This window comes from Lynx rufus, unplaced genomic scaffold, assembly GCF_022079265.1.
Source record: "Lynx rufus isolate CCGP_SWC_20201006 ecotype Redwood Valley unplaced genomic scaffold, mLynRuf1.p SCAF_6, whole genome shotgun sequence".
NCBI lineage: Eukaryota > Metazoa > Chordata > Mammalia > Carnivora > Felidae > Lynx > Lynx rufus.
The window spans coordinates 70,975,192-70,992,899 of NW_025814878.1; the positions used below are offsets into that span (position 1 = coordinate 70,975,192).

Consider the following 17,708-nt stretch of genomic DNA (forward strand, 5'->3'; position numbering starts at 1 on the left):
GTTAAGGCAGCTGATACTGCTACATTTGTGAATATTGCTATCAAAATTGTTTTTTCCTCCAAAAACACTTGAGGAATTTATTTCTATTACACTTCACATGTCCTTATAAGAACTATAAATGATGAAGCATTTTTAAACCTGTAAGATAAAATGCTCCAAATTTAATTGTATCTGCAATTCATTACAAAATAACTCCCCTTAAAGACAAAAGTCAGTTTTGTAGTCTGCTCTTAGTAAAAAATTGTTTAACTATTATGATTTTTGTGACTGGTACTTTATTTTAAACTTTTCATCCTTAAATTATGAAAAAACCTTGCAAAAAGAATGGAATTGCAAACTGTCCTCTGGTTTTTTGGTTTGTTTGTTTTTAAGAAACTAAGGAAGTTTATAGGTGAAAACACCACGTCTTTCTTTGTTATCCCATATTGTTCTGTTTTGTGACTGTAAGTAGCACTTGTCTTTTTAAACCGTTTTAGAATCACATTTTCTTTACTTTGCATTTAACATTTAGAAGACCTATGTCTTATAACCAGGGAGAGATTCTGTGGCTTGATGTATTTTTTCCTTACTACAATCCCAGTGAAAAAAAATAGAAATATGAAAATTTTGAAGTTCTATTCCCAGGCTTCCTAGGTTCCATTGTTATGGCAATTATAATAATAAGTATTATGAAAATTAGCATGATAATGTTGAAGTTATTGGGTGTTAATTTGCCTAAAAATTGTGAGCCTCTATTTTTTTTCCTTTTAATAAGGCAATGCATATTCTGTTTATTAAATGAACATGTCTTTATAGTATACTGTTTGTTCTATAGAGCAAAATTTTCCTTACATCTTAAATTTTTACCTTTTTTAAACTTAAAGATATACTCTTATTTGCAATTTGTTGGAATTTGTTGAGTAAGTCTACTGTCACCTAAGTTATATTTTTAAATCATAATTTTTATAATTTTCTAAATTTATTACATCCCCTATAATCATTACTCTTTCTATTTTAGAGTCCATAATGTTTTAGATAATGGTCACAGGTCTGACTCTTTCTACCCTACCTCCATCACTTTGATGAAGTTAATATTTTTGTTCACTTAGTAACTTATATTTATAAATTTACATGTTTGGCTCATTTAGTAATTTAAATATATATTAATAATCAAATAATTAAATATATAATAACCACATAATTGTTAAGATGGCTCATGAATCTATTGGTGAAGTGAAAATGGTATTAGATATCTAGAACCTTTAAAATTAAAACACTTTAATAAGAATTTTACTTTGTCATTATAGGTACAATGTAAAATGTACAGTTGTTTGAATTTCCTTGAATTCTGTGAGCTGTTTTAGCAGTTAGCATATTAAAAGTCTTCAAAATCAATTTCATATTAATTTGAAGGCTGTTAGAATTTAATGTATCTATAAATGTAATTACATATTTCATTCATGGAATGCTGTTCTTTGAATGCTTATGCTGCTGTTAAGGTCTAATTTAGGTTAAAATTATTTAAAGATGACATTAAATTTCTAATGTTTGAGGAATAGATGGAATGGAATATATGTATGAACCTCATATTTCTCTTTCTAATATACAGTAAATGCCATCACTTTGTATTGCCTAAAATGTTATTATAAAAACGGTTCAGGTACCTTTTAATAAAAGAGTTAAATATATTAAATTTGGCAATACACAGTAGCTTAACATTATCATATTTGCTAAAGTATTTATTATGTATATAAATTAAGTAGCTCAGTAATAAGAAAATCTTAATTATTGTTGACTATTAAAGTTGTATTCTTTTCTCCACAACTATCACTTACCCCCCCCCCCGCTTTTACTTAATATAGTAGCAATTTTTCCTAACATGTCAGTCAAACAGAGATAAGTGAGAGTTTACTGTATTTTCAAACCTCTGTAAGTTTGTGTTTGGGCACTTATATTTCTTACTTAGATACAAATACCTATTCTTTTTTCATGTGGTCTTATGGAAATATATGGTTAACTTGATTTGAGTTTACTGCATATAAATAGTATCATAGAAAAGTCTATCCAATGTAATCTCTACACTGAAACCATGTTGTAGTGCTATTTGTTATGCAGTGGGAGTAAGTATACGTACGATGGCCTGTCTGAGATTCCATGGAATTTAAATATTTACGTACCAAAAGACTTGGAATGAAATCATCTCACATATGTATTGGGGTCCACCCACAGAACTCCACCATACAAAGTTACAGTGATGTTCCAGTGTATTTACTTTGAAAGAAAGCAATGCAGACATTTATTTTTACTTTCTTATTGTAGGCTCCCAGCAGTCTTATGGAGACCCTTGAACAGCATCTAAATACATTAGAAGGAAAGAAACCCGGAAACAAGTATGCATTAGTTGTATATTCTAAATAAGATTAAAAATGCTACAGTCGTTCTTTGTAAGAAAGAGATATATCATGGTACCATGTATACTACTACAGATTTAGAGTATGCTTTATTGTAATTCTTCTAGGTTCCCTCAAAAACCCCATTCATCCCATTAACTTGTGGCAATGTGACCCCATATATAGGCACTCTTTCTGCAGGCTCATGCAGCAAATTAGTAGGTTGTACATAGGTTGCCTGAACTTGCTGACATATATACCTGCCCTTAGAGGGGATTCACAATATACCGAAAAAGAGTTGCTCATGTTTAAAAATTGAGGCTGTTGTTATTGGGCATATGAGTAAAGCAGTTTCACAGGTAGCCTTGAACATTCTTTTACACTGCCAGCCCTGTTGTGAAAGAAAGCAAAGCCCTCAAGTATAGTTTTCTGCATTTTAGACTCTCCTTACTTGAACCATTCAGCATGGCATACTGCTGACATTTTGCTCAGACATCTTTTTCATACAAAGAAGAGCAATCAGCAATAAGTCAAATTTTACTGGATTTTCATTATCTTTGTGTTTGGGCACATACATTTTTCACTATTTTTACTCATTGCGTGCAAAAATGTCCAAGTTCCATTTTTTTTTCTTCTCTCTAGCAAGTATCAAACTGGTCTATTCACAAGACCCTGTGCTTTTCAGTCTTTGTGCCTTGCTCAAATTACAGTTCTGCTAGTCTTGGATACCGACCTTCCTTGTCTCCGTGTGTGTAAATCTTACCCATTCTGGGAAGGGTACCTCATTAAGCCTTCCTTAATCATGCACTACTCTGTGTTGTGGCCATTTTATTCCCACATATGTGGTTTAAATAGATTTTCTGAATCTAAAGTTTAGGGACTGTTTTATACTTCATTATCTCCACCTATTCTCTCTACAGAGTCAGCTCGAAATCTGTCTTTGTTGGTCCCAGCTTTTTGTTTATTTCATTTAGATTGACAGCAGAAGTTAACAGAGATGACCTATGAAGTGATCATTGCAGGGCTGTATGCTGATGATGGATTTTGCCTATGATATAGTTATCAAAATGCAACCTCTTTCTGCTTTCTTCTCTCTCGGCATTTGCCCAGAATCTAGATTCATGTCTCAGTGTTACTTTTTGCTTGTTGTTTCATTAGCTAAGTGTGATTTCTATCATCCTTTCCAAGTTAGTATAAAGATCGTTGCATATTTTAAATTTTCAATGATAAACAGTAGTGTAGGAATCTCTCAGGCAGTTATGGCAGAGCTGTTGGGTATGATACATGGCAGGACTTCTCAGGGGCTCTGTCAAGGTTGTCACCACAGTACAAGGTCTGCCCTGCTTCATCGTGGCCATGGGTGATCAGAATTTTGTGGCTAAATTGATGTCAACTAAAAGACATGAGAGTACATTAAGTGACATGGGAGTATGTTAGATGACCACTTCCAGTTATTGCTGGGGCCACCCAGTATTAGAGTATCTAAGAAGCCAAAGGAGTTGTATAGGATTCGAGCAAAAGGAGGCATGAAGCCTAAGAAATGTCCCTGCTCCTTTGATAGAAGGACCTCCAACTAAGGAAATATGCACATCCCCCGGACTTAAAGCCTCTCCCTTGGGCAATGCCTGATACGTATTGGTGAAAAGTCAGCTGGTCTGTACTCTTACCCTCCGCAGGGTCCCCCACACCCTGCACAGAACCACTCTTTCCCCTTGTTAAATCTGCCAGTGCTGCAGTCAACAGAAAAGCAGCCTATAGGGTGAATTTTATTAGCCCCAACTTCAAGTCTAAATTCGCCCCCTTGTGGCTGCTGCAAACTATTTTTGGAAAACAGCTATGTACACATAGTCACATTTCTAAGAGCAGGGAAATAGAATTTCAGTGATCTTCTGTTTTGAATTACCTTTGGCTGAGCATAATGTTTCTCTCTCCTTTAAAAATCATTTTATGCTTGTCATATTTCTTTTCTGAATTGGCTGAGAGACTGAATATGAACTTGTCTTTTGCTTATTCCCTATTTTTAAAATAAATGAACTATAGTAGTTAACTGTTTTCTTCTTTGTATGTTTGTGCTTACCTGGGAACTTAAGTGAAGGGTGAGTACTACATTGAGTGGCTATTTTGCATTTGGTTATTACTGAGAATGCAAAAAGCACTCTTAAGACTCCACATTTGGTATTTAGAACATTTATTTAAAACTGATTTCTGTCAATTTTACACATCTGTGTTTTTTCATCATACTTTTTTACTTGTCTCCGAAGGTGACTGGCATAAATGGTTTTGCTTTATTTTGGTCTTCTCAGATCAAGATTACCAGTCTCTCTTAGGTGTATTACTCTTAGATTTTGGAAATAAAGGGTTTTTTTTTTTATTTGATTAGTAAACAAAAGATTTTCCCATGGCATATGGCAGGAATGCCAAAAGACAGTATTATAGAGAAAATTAAAGTTGTTTGTCTTTCAATAGCAGTATAAAATTATTCTAATCTCTGAGTCAAGGAAATGCATACAATGCCACATTTTTAAATGTCTACCATAAAAATATGTATGCTCTTTATATTTAATGGCTTTTATCCACTGATACTTATTTTTGAAGTCTTATATAGTACTGTGTGGTATATTTGTATATTTTATGTTTCTGTGATTCCATAGAACAAAAGAGAAATTGATTTTATTTTATATGTGGGTTTACTAAGTGTTGAGGGTACAGGAAACCTGAGAAGAAATCTGTTGTAATTAAAATTGTTTAGAAGACGTAGATAGGTTTTTCACATCTGTTTTTTTTTTTTTGTCTCTGTCTACCATCTATAACCAAAATTATGTAGAGATTATTATTGTGAATAAAACATAACAAAATGTCCTCATTTGATGGCTGACTATTAACATCTTGGAAGTAAACCTTTGCATTTTCTATGTTCGTCATAAAAACCCATGGATTTGTCTGTAGCATTTCACAGAATTTAGGGAAGGACTATATGCGTCATTCATTCTCTTCTAAAGTTATAATCGTGCTTTATTCTTCCCAACACAGTTCACTATGTACTAGATTTCTCTCATTAAAATTATTAAAATGAATATTGGCTTTTAGCAAATGTCATTTTATAAAAGATTGTAGCATTTTCTTTTATAAAGGACAAATGACCAATGGTAGGGTATTAAGTCAATCAAGAAACTGGTGAAATGAAGCAGTTTGTATGTTGTGTAAGAGAGGAACACACGTGCTGGGCTCACGTGTGTTTTTGTCAAGACAGGCTGGAATGTGAAACGAGCGCAGGCTGGGGCATCAGACAGACTTGGACTGGAGTCTTAAATCCACCATTAAAGAATGGTGAGGCTTGGGCAAGTTATTTGCTTTGCTGAGCCTTGAAGCCCTGGGATTTTAATCAGTAATTAATGATGCTTTTTAAAGCTATGGCCCAATGGGAGCACACCTCTGTTTCTGACCTCTTGTATGAAATCATGGCAAAGGCTAAGTATGGTACATACAAAGAGACGTCACATTTCCTGACAGTTTAGTTTCACACAAAATAATTTTAAGACTCTTAATTTTTTTAAAGGAGTACATGAATGTATTCTTATTTTAAAATTCAAATGATAGAGAAATATCAGTGCCTGCAAAGTGCCAGGTGTTGTATAAAGTGCTGAGGATATAAAGCAATGAGATGGATTCCCTTCCTTCAGAGAATTTAGCATCTAGTAGAAAAGACAGATAACTAAACAGACAAATAAGGTACAGTGTGGTAAGTGGGGTGATGGCTAGACAGAGACAGGAGCTTTTATTTATTTGCTTAATCCATGGGGTAACTAGAAGTGTCATTTAGTAATGGTGCTCATGGAGGAGCTTGGCAAACTGATTCTTTTGCTACTTATGGTATTTGTACTTAGGTTTGAGCATGATAATCTTTAAATAGCAGGTATTTGCAAATAAAGTTGAATATCAAAGTTATTAATGTGACATTTAATAATACATTTCTTTTGCTGCATTCAATAAAACAAAAATTCATGATACTGTACAAAATTTCAGTTATTAAATCTCCGCTAATTTTGTGTTGCTAGTGCTACTTGTGATATTTCCTCTGTAGATGAGTAGAAAGCCACCCTGCCATCCTGAACGACTCTGACACTAGGCTTCCTATTGAAATATATTTTTTCTTCACTTTGTTTTATTATTAATTTATTTTCCACCGACTTGGGTTGGTAAACAGTAAACTGTTGAGGCAGCTGTTTCTGAAGCACTTTGATAGAGATCATGTATAATAGTGCTAGCAGTAATCTCACTAAAAATTTTTTTTACTGCTTTCTAATTTTCTCCTTTAGAAACAAGCATTGAGGTTACTGTACTTTTTCAAGCTCCCACCACCTTGAACACAATAATGGGGATACTTTCCATAGATAGTTTTCACTAGAGCTGTGAACAAAACAAACTTCAGGAGTATACCATGTGGAAGTTGAGACACATTTCAGACACAGGGCTCGGAGGGATTTTTTAAAGTGTAGTGTTACTTTTATGCATCACAATTGTGATTAAATGAATCACAGTGTACCTCAATGAGTTTTCTAACTTTTTAAAATAGTACACCAGAGGGTTTTTTTTTTTTTTAATTCTGTAAAGCACTATATTCCCCAAGTCTTGGCAACATTTTTAAAATTCCAGTTTTATTTTTGATGGACACAGGCAATAATGATCAACTCAAGTTGCTAGAGATACACACAAAAAAACTTAAGTTTAAGAATCTCTAGTACTAGAAATTGAGTGGATGGAAAATATTGAAAGAGGATGTCATAATTGAATGAAAGAAAAATTATTTTTTAAAAAATAGTTTGTCCATTACTAAAACATCTGCATATAAACGAGTTAGTACTTGACCAAGCATTACCAAACTTAATTGCTTCTACAAATTTATTCATGTATATTCAGGGTTTTTTTTGGTTGCCTTTTAGATCTGGTGCTCCCTCTCCATTAAGTAAGGTAAGTTTGCTCTTTCTTTTGTTTTGACCATTTTAGCAATTTTTGAGTGTACAGTTCACTGGTATTAACATTCACTTTGTTGTGCAACTGTCGCTGTCATCCCGTTTCCAGAACTTTTTTCATCCAAACTGAAACTCTACATTTTCAACACTAATTCTACATCCTTCTCCTCAGCCCCAGGCAACCCCCATTCTACTTTCTGTCTCTGTGAATTTGACTACTCTAGGTACCTCAAATAAGTGGACTTATCCAGTGTCTCACCTTTTTTGACTGACTTATTTTCCTTAGCATAATATCTTGGGGAATTTATTTATGCTGTAGCATATGTCAGAATTTCCTTCCATTTTAAGTCTGAGTAACATTCCGCTCTATGTGTATACCACATTTTCTTCATCCATCCGTCAGCGGTCACTTGGGTTGCCTCCATTTTTTGGCTGTTGTATGTACATGTTCCTTTCATCAAAAACCAAAAAATAAAATCACCACGATCCAGAAATTCCAGTTTTGAATATATACATACTGAAAGAAGTGAAAGGAGAAAGTCAAACAGGTACCTGTCCTCATGGGTCCTCTATTAGGACTAGGTTTTTTTTTTTGTTTTTTTTTTTTAATTTTTTTTTTTTTTTCAACGTTTATTTATTTTTGGGACAGAGAGAGACAGAGCATGAACGGGGGAGGGGCAGAGAGAGAGGGAGACACAGAATCGGAAACAGGCTCCAGGCTCTGAGCCATCAGCCCAGAGCCCGACGCGGGGCTCGAACTCACGGACCGCGAGATCGTGACCTGGCTGAAGTCGGACGCTTAACCGACTGCGCCACCCAGGCGCCCCGTTTTTTTTTTTTTTTTTTTTTAAGTAGGATAAATTTTCATACTTCTATATTTCAACTGAAAATAAATGTAACATTTTACTAGTTACAAAGCACATGCATGCTCTGAATCACAGCCCTGTGAGATAAATAAAGCACATGATTTTATACGTGTTTGGTTTAAAAAGTCAATTGTAGTTGGGTGTCTTTCTGCAAGCATGCTTTTTAGGCAGTCTACTATAATAATTTTAATAATTCTTTCACCTCCCTCTTTTTTGGTATATTGGAGGACACAATTGGGATTATCAATGACAATAGTATTTTTTCCCCTAGGTTGGTAGTTCACAGCTACCATTGTACTTTTCAGGAAAAAAATGTAATAAATGTACTCTTTCATCTATGACAGATTTCCATTATGTGATTGCTGTTATTACAGACATGAAGGATATCATTATGACTGCAGTGGTAGTTCCCATACACCCTGTACTGTGTCAGTACCGGGCTGGCTGCCTAAGATTCCCTCAGGCAGCTCAAACAAAAAGATCCCTGGTGATTGTGTTATACAACCAGGTTTAAAATCATTATGTCTATGTGAAAAGTCACAACGTATGACTGCAGAGTAGAGTGTGGTAAAAATTATGGCATCATTTGGGGTGATGTCTCCACATTTTGGCCAAATGAAATTTAATTGGTATTTTCTTTTTGTAATAACAGGATTATTCTGGTTCTGTTTCCCTAGCTCTCTCATCTCTTCAGAGCTTATAGTTACAAGGCAGTTTTTAATGGGTCTTTGAAGACCTTCACTTCTGCATTTATGTTGGTAGAGTCATTGTCATCATTAAGTTCTCAGTGGTATTTTCATAAACATCACTTTCCAAACTTATTTGCATGTATTGGTTTAAAAAACACTAATTTCTTTTAGAGGAGTTGTCAGTATCCACAATGGATGACCTACAAATTAAATTTTGTTACTCCTTTATATTCCCTTGATAATATTTCATGTTCCATTTGAAAACTTTTAATTTTTGGTGCAGATAAAGGCTTGAGTTAACCTTTTCTGAGCAACAATATCCATACTCGTGTGTTTGTCTTTCTTGACTGCTGAATGCTTAGCACTTGTGTAGCTATTGAATTGTGACTTCTTGATTCATGGACAGATAGTATCAGACAAATACTGTTTAAGTCTAAAACCCCTAAACATTATCTCCTCAGTCCTTTTTCTAAAAATTTATTCTTATTAAAGCTTTCTTTTAAAATTTTTTTTAAATGTTTATTTTTGAGAGACAGAGCACGCAAGCTAGAGAGGAGCAGAGAGAGAGGGGGGCAGATGATCTGAAGTGGGTTCTGTGCTGACAGCAGCAAGCCCGACATGGGGTTCAAACCCACAAACAATGAGACCATGACCTGAGTTGAAGTCAGACACTCAACTGACTGAGCACCCTGCCCCCACTGCCCCTAAAGCTTTGTTTAAATTTGGTCTATTTGAAATTAGATATCCATTTACAGCATTATCTGATAGCCCTTGGTTGGTCTTAGTCTTCATGTGTTTTACTTGCTATTATATAACATTTCCACTTATAGAAGTAAGTATTGGTGGGCTGGTTTGAGATCTTCTATTAATATTTCCCTTGTAGATACATGGAGAATTAAATATAGCAAATAAAGAGAAATGGAATTAACAAAATTCTCAACAAAATTTTTTATTTTTAATATTAACTGACTATTAACTCTTTAAAAATCAGTCCAGGGAGGGTCACCTGGGTGGCTCAGTCAGTTGAGTGTCCGACCTTGGCTCGGATCATGATCTCACAGTTTGTGGGTTCGAGCCCGGCATCAGGCTCTGTGCTGACAGCTCAGAGCCTGGAGCCTGCTTCAGATTCTGTGTCTCCATCTGTCTGTGCCCGTCCCCTGCTCACACTCTCTGTCTGTCTGTCTCTCTCTCTCTCTCTCTCTCTCTCTCTGAACAATAAATAAACATTAAAAAACATTTAAAAAAAAATCAGTCCAGGGCACCTGGGTGGCTCAGTCAGTTGAGTGTCTGACTTCGGTTCAGGTCATGATCTCACCATTCATGAGTTCGAGCCCTGCATCAGGCTCTGTGCTGACAGCTCAGAGCCTGGAGCCTGCCTTAGATTCTATCTCTCCCTCTCTCTTTGCCCCTCCCCTGCTTTTTTTCTCTCTCTCTCTTCCTCCCTCCCTCTCAAAAATAAATAAAAAATATTTAATAAAAAAATAAGTCCAGTGCAGGGTACCTGGGTGGTTCAGTAGGTTGAACATCTGACTCTGGATTTTGGCTCAGGTCCCAATCTAACAGTTGTAAGATGGAGCCCTCTGTCGGGCTCCACAGTGAGCATGGAGCCTACTTGGGATTCTTTCTCTCCTCTCTCTGCCCCTCCCCCACTTGCAAATGCACACTCCCCCTCTCTCTCAAAAATAAACATTTTTAGGGGCGCCTGGGTGGCTCAGTCAGTTAAGCATCTGACTTCAGCTCAGGTCACGATCTCATGGTTCGTGGGTTCTAGCCCCACATCAGGCTCTGTGCTGACAGCTCAGAGCCTGGAGCCTGTTTCCGATTCTGTGTCTCCCTCTCTCTCTGCCCCTCCCCCACTCATGCTCTGTCTTCCTCTGTCTCAAAAATAAATAAACATTAAAAAACATTTTTTTAAACAAATAAATAAGTAAACATTTTTAAAAATAATAAATAAACCAGTCCAGGACAGTAAGTGTTAGATTGTATTTTACTTTTTTAGTTTATCTTTGTCACATTAGGGACTGGATATAATCAAGACACCCTTAAGCTGTCAGTGGCTTGAATCTTGTTTATGAATTGTTCTTTGCCATCTGTGAATTATTTTGAAAGTTAGATTTCTAGAATTTAAAGGCATCTGAGAAGACTTTATATGAAGTCTGATTAAGATGTGAAGGAAAAAGAATGGGCTTGGTTTTATAGCAATTATTACAATTGATAATTTTTTTTCACTTTTAGCAGCTAGTGAGATCTTTCCTGCTAATTTTATGTTTAGGAAATATCATTTAGCCTTGATTTTAAATACATGACTAGAAGTCATTGCAATATTAAGCCAAATATTTTCAACATAATTTTATATAAACTACATTTAACTTTTAAAATTTGAGGGGCACCTGGGTGGCTCAGTCGGTTAAGAGTCTGACTTCGGCTCAGGTCACGATCTCGCGGTCCGTGAGTTCGAGCCCCGCGTCGGGCTCTGTGCTGACAGCTCAGAGCCTGGAGCCTGTTTCACATTCTGTGTCTCCCTCTCTCTGACCCTCCCCTGTTCATGCTTTGTCTCTCCCGGTCTCAAAAATAAATAAAAAACGTAAAAAAAAAAAAAAAATTTGAAACCTGTTTTGTCCAATATTGATTGCTTATTATAATTCTCAGTTTCAAATTTTCTTGAGTTTTTCCCTCCCACAGGGCATTACCCAAAAATTGCCGTGAATGTCATAGGTCTGCAGGGTTGAAGTCCTGTTGCTCTGTGTCCTTTAGATTCTCATTTGACTAGAGTGTGTTGTGCATCTTCACTTTCAGTCTTCTCCAGCCACAACCGTTACGTCTCCCAATTCTACACCAGCTAAAACGATCGACACATCCCCACCAGTTGATTTATTTGCAACTGCATCTGCGGCTGTCCCCGTCAGGTTAGTTAATGAGCATGTAGTGAACTGTTTATTAATATTTTCATTAGGTTTTTGTTTTATTTTTGTGTGCTGAACCGCCATGTTTTCGCAAAACGAAATCTAGTCCTAGTAACATGATAGTTTGGGCTATTTTTAGGTTCACAAAATAAGTCCTTTGACATTTTAGTCAGTTCCCTAGGCCTAGACTCTGAAAGCATCAGAGAGACCTAAGCTGTGGAAATGATCTTCTTGCTCAGACATTTAGGAAAAGAGGTAGAATAATGGTACACACACTTAAATGATATGGAAAATGCTTTCTGAAATTAGCCTCATCTTGTGTGAAATTTAAAGGGTGTCTTAAGGTGCTTTAAAACAAAACAAAACAAAACCTTGCAAGTGTGGGCCAGTTAGCTGGTACTTATGAGGAACTCAGACACTGGTGGTAGGAAGAGACCATCAGGATCTTCCTAATCAGCTTTTATAGCACCTAAATGTCCTAACAGTAGTGAGAAAAGTGGGGATGACTGTGCACTGTGTACAAATCTCAGGGCTGCTTACAATGAAGCCCCAACTCAAAGAGACCTCCTCAAATCATAATTTTAGGTCACCTTTGTTTGGTTGCTGCCTTGAGAGGATTTATAGTATCTGTGACTTATTATGGATGCCCTATATTTGGAGACCTGAATTTTGAACTAAGCAATAAACACACATAAGGTACCCATGTTAATTATGTGTGTTACCCCCCGCTTGCTTAGTTCTGCTTTTTATAATCACAGACTTGGTAAAACCAAGTCCTTTTTGCATCTGTACTAAGATAAATTGCTTCTTATAAAAGCTTTGATTCAGGTCTTAATGATAAATATGTTTCCCTATCCTGACACTTAGACCAGTTATATTTATGAAGTGAATATCAAAATTAGGCACATTTCATGTGCTTTGAGAAAAAAAAAATATGTCGAGGAATCCTGTCTTCAAAAGATATCACTTGAAAATCTAGTATGTGAAAAAGATAAAGAGGGAACTGCTATTTATGAGGAAGGGTGGGGAATCTGACACCCTGGTGGATTGGTATCTGGTCTGGTAACCTCTAGAGCAGTGGGTTTCAAACCTGAATGAAACACCTGGGACCATGTTAAAATGAAGATTCTGATATAGCAGGTAAGAGGTGAGATTAAGACTTTATGCTTCTAACAGTGTCTCAGGATGTTACTGGCTTAAAGACCACACTTTGAATAGCAAAGCTCTAGGCTCCTCCTTGGAACTTCTACAGATGGAGGAGCTTTGTAAAGCACAGTGCCAACCGAATGAGAATAAAAAATACAGAAGTAAATTTTAGATGAGGCTTCTTATAGGCAAACTTGATATGTTGCAGTTTAACTTAGAAAAAGGTATTATTTTTATTTTATTTTATTTCATTTCATTTATTTTATTGTTAGTAATTATTAATTTTAATATTCTTTGCTTTCTAAATTCTTAAGACAAAATTTTTTTCCATATAAAACAATTTAGAAAATAGAGAAAAGGAAAAATGATTCATGATTCTTACTCTAATACCTTTAATATTTGGAGTACACTTCCTTTTATCACACTCATAACCAGCACTTCACATGCTACCCCGTGGACATTAACGTATTTAATAAAATTCCCCCTTAATTTGAGGCATTTAGGTTTTCTCCTTTAATTTCTGCTTTATGATTTGTTGAGTGACCCATTGACTGAGGTTTGGTTTACCTGTGTTATTGCATATAAAACAAAAATTGGCAAACTATGTCCTGTGGGTGAAATCTAGCCCGCTGTTTTTATAAATAAAGTTTTATTGGAACAAAGGCACATTCATTTGTTTATGTATTGTTTGTGTCTTATTTCATGCTACACTGTCAGAATGGCATAGTGATAGACCATCTAGCTCACAAACCTAAAAACTTCAGCTTCTGGTCCTTTTCAAACTAGTTTACCAAGGCTTGGTATTGAAGAACATGTGCTGTACTTTCCAAAATACTATTCTCTTACTGGATTTAAAATATCCAAAATCTTTCATGGTTTCTGCGTCAGTCTTTATTTAAAAGCATCTTCACATTATAAAATTTTAAAATCAGATGTTCAAGTTGCATTCTCCTTTCAGCACTTCTAAACCATCTAGTGATCTTCTGGACCTCCAGCCAGACTTTTCTTCCGGAGGGGCAGCAGCAGCCACGGCACCAGCACCAGCACCACCTTCCGGAGGAGCCACTGCGTGGGGAGGTGAGTGAAACCAGACAGCCGGGTCGTCTTTCTGTTTAGTTGTTTTTACTCAGGCTGTTATTGTTATACTTACCTTTAGTTACCCAAAATGTTGCCAGGAACTTAGAAAATGCCAAGAATGGCATCTATTGATTTAAGTATATATTGAGAGAGACAGAAAAAGTACCTATAGTACAGTTAAAATATTCAGGTAGTCATATGGTTTTTATTTTAAGAGTTGGAAAAAGGCAGTATTTTTCTTTGCTATTCTAAACCTCTGATTATTTTGGGGGGCACCTGCTGGCTCATTCAGTTAAGCATCTGCCTCTTGGTTTCGGCTCAGGTCATGATCTCATGGTTTGTGGGTTTGAGCCCCATGTTGGGCTCTGCACTGACACTGTAGAACCTGCTTAGGATTCTCTCTCTCACTTTCTATCTTCCCTTCCCCTGCTCACACTCTCACAAATAAGTAAATAAACTTTAAAAATAAAATAAAATTCTAATTATTTTTAATAATTGTTTTCTAAAAATTCAGGCATTAGAGAATTGGGTGTTCCCATGAACAGCACTTGTAATTTAATTTGTTCAGGTGTAACCTCCTTCCTGGATTACTTTTATACCCACATTGGTTTTAATTCATAGTGGATTTAACTTCAGCCAGTTGAAATTTGGGATAGATTCTTGTTTGTGCCAGAAAAGATCCATGCTAAACTAACTGAGAAGAATTTCACCTAAGTGCTTGATTCCCATTTTATTCATGGATTGTAGAAAAATTAAACTTTTATAAGTACTTGATTAAAAAGCAAATTAAATAATAATGAAAAATAAGGTAATTACTGCATAATTCTTAGTGCTGCACAGAGTTGGTTTTGAATACCTTGCACTATTGCACCAAACTATCAAAATAATTTTTTTAAGTTTAAAAGTGATTCGTACAACTATAGGAACAACACAGAGGGAATAACATAAGTAATGTAGTGTAACAGGAGGTGCCCCATCATAGCTCCCCACACACAGAAAAAGTAATTTGGCAACCATCCGTGAACAAAGTGCCTTTGTGGGAGCTTCGGGATCCAGGTAGGAGGTTGCAAAACCCCGCTGGAGTGTAATACCAAGGGAGGTTGTTTTAAGAAGGCAGGCCTACGCCCACATAGGGGGCTCACCACCCTTCCTCCTGGCTACAGACCTGGAAACACCACCATGCCTCTGTGGACACATTTATAGTCCTGTTTGGCATTGGTCCTGCCATCAGCAACATCAGCAAAGGGACCTAGGAGGAGCCATGCTTGCCCTTGCCTCGGGTAACACGTCTGCTGACCTTGGTCTCAGCTGTCGATTCTGAAATGGCCTGTGACCCAGCTCCAGACTCTCTCAGTCATGGTCTGGGCGCAGTCCTGCCTGCACAGGAATCCAGCAAGAGACACACCTGTCTGTGCCCCCAGAGGCAGGCCCAGTGACCTTAGTCCAACCTCAGATCCTGAAGCAGTCCTGTGACTCAGCTCCAGATCTGCCCCGCATAAGGGAGCATTCCTGCCCATGCAGGGACCCTATGGGAGACAAGCCCATCTGTGTCCCTAGAGGCGGACCTGCCAACCTTGGTCCCAACCTTGGTCCCTTGCCCCCATGAGCAGCCCTATCATGTCCCAGCCCCACCCAGCTATGGTCCAGGAGTAGACCTGCCTGCCCAGGGACCCCATTGGAGCCACACCTATCCATGCACTTGCCATCTTTGGACTCAACTGCAGACCCTAAAGTGGACCCTTGTCCCAGTTCCAGCGCTACTGACCAAGGTCCTGAAGGTCCACTCAGGGATGAGGCAGAATTGGAACCCATCCAAGCCCCTGGCAAGAGGCCCATCAACCATGGACATCATAGTATACCCAGCAGGTAGCCACATGACCCAGCTCCAACTCCACTCACCTGTGATTCTGTTCTGATGTTCTAGGCAATGTCATTAGCCCAGAGCAGGTGAAAGTCTTTACCTGCCAAAATGAGTCCTTGGAAGAGCTGTTTACTTCTTTAAATTCACAAACACCGACACAAGACTACATGGATTATAAAGAATCAGGGAAACAAACATGATACCACTAAAGGAAACTAGTAACATTCTTAATAACTGACCCTGAAGAAATGGAGATTTATGAATTGCCTGACAAAGAATTAAAAGTAATCATCTTAAAGAAGCTCAGTGAGATGCAAGAGAGCACAAATAGACAATAAAACAAATCAAGAAGACAATACATGAATAAAATGAGAAGTTTAATAAAGAGATAGAGGCCATAAGAAAGAACCAAAGAAAAATCCTGGAGCTATAGAATATAATGACAGAACTGAAAAACTCAATAGAGAGCTTCAACAGCAGACTTAATCAGACAAAATAAAGAATCAGCAAACTCAAAGATAATTATAAGATAGCAGAACAACAAGAAGGAAAAAGAGTGAAGAAGGCATATGGGACCTATGGATGCTATCAAATGAATGAATGCATGCATTGAGGGAGTCCCAGAATGAAAAGACAGAAAAAGAGGGGCAGAAAGGTTATTTAAGGAAATAATGACTAAAAACTTCCCAAATTATATGGACATGGGTATGGATATTCATATTCATGAAGTTCAAAAGTCCCCAAGCAAGATCAACCCAAAGAAGACACAATATAATCAAATTGGCAAACATCAAAGATGAAAAGAAAAACCTAAGAACAGCAAGAGAAAAGCTACTTGTCACATAGAAAAGAACCCTGATAAGGCTATCAGCACATTTTTTCAGCAGAAACCTTGCATGTCAGGAGTAAGTAGGATGATATACTCAGAATGCTGAAAGAAGGGGGAGTAAAAAACTTCAGCCAAGAGTACTATACCCAGCAAAGTAAAAAGATCAACCCATCAAGATGATATAACAGTTGTAAATATATATATACCAAACATTGTAATACCTAAATATATAAAACAAATATTAACAGAACCAAGGGGAGAAATAGCCATATTGTAACAGTAGAGGACTTTATTATGCCACTTTCAACAATGGATAAATAATCTAGGCAGAAAATCAATAAAGAAATAGTAGGTTTGATAACACTCCAAATGGGCTCAACAAATATATACAGAACATTCCATCCAACACAGAAGAATATACATTCTTCTCAAGCACATATGGAACACTCTCCAGGATAGATCATAAGTTATGACACTTACCAAATATTAACAAATTAAAGAAGATAGAAGTCATATTGCTAACCTCAGTGATAGAAACTAGAAATTAGTAACAGAAGGAAAATTGGAACATTCACAAATATGTGGAGATAAAACAATATACTCCTGGACAACCATTGGGTCAAAGAAGAAATCAGAAAGAAATCAGAAAATATCTTGAAACAGATGAAAATGGAAACATACCAACACATATAGGATTCTACAAAAGCAATTCTCAGAGGAATGTTTATAGTGTTAAATGCCTACATTAAGAAAAAGAAACATCTCAAATAAACTATATAGCTTTATGCCTCAAGGAACTAGAAAAAAGAACAAACTAATCCCAAAGTTAGCAGAAGAAAGGAAATAATAAAGATTAGAGCAGAAATAAATGAATAGAAATTAGGAAGACCATAGAAAAGGTCAGTGAAACTAAGAATTGATTTTTTTGAATAAACAAAATGACAAACTTTTAACTAGACTCACCAAGAAAAAAGCAAGGATTCAAAAATGAAATAATA

At 36.5% G+C, this 17,708-nt stretch overlaps 1 protein-coding gene across 1 annotated transcript in view; it reads left to right on the forward strand.

The window, feature by feature from the left end:
• The window catches only part of SNAP91 (synaptosome associated protein 91), a 146,014-nt gene that overhangs the window by 71,453 nt on the left and 56,853 nt on the right, over positions 1-17,708 (forward strand). The window contains exons 9-13 of the mRNA XM_047102763.1: positions 2,299-2,369; positions 4,460-4,465; positions 7,310-7,337; positions 11,691-11,800; positions 13,902-14,020. Coding sequence (XP_046958719.1) covers positions 2,299-2,369; positions 4,460-4,465; positions 7,310-7,337; positions 11,691-11,800; positions 13,902-14,020 — 334 coding nt within the window. The remainder of the gene's footprint in view (positions 1-2,298; positions 2,370-4,459; positions 4,466-7,309; positions 7,338-11,690; positions 11,801-13,901; positions 14,021-17,708) is intronic.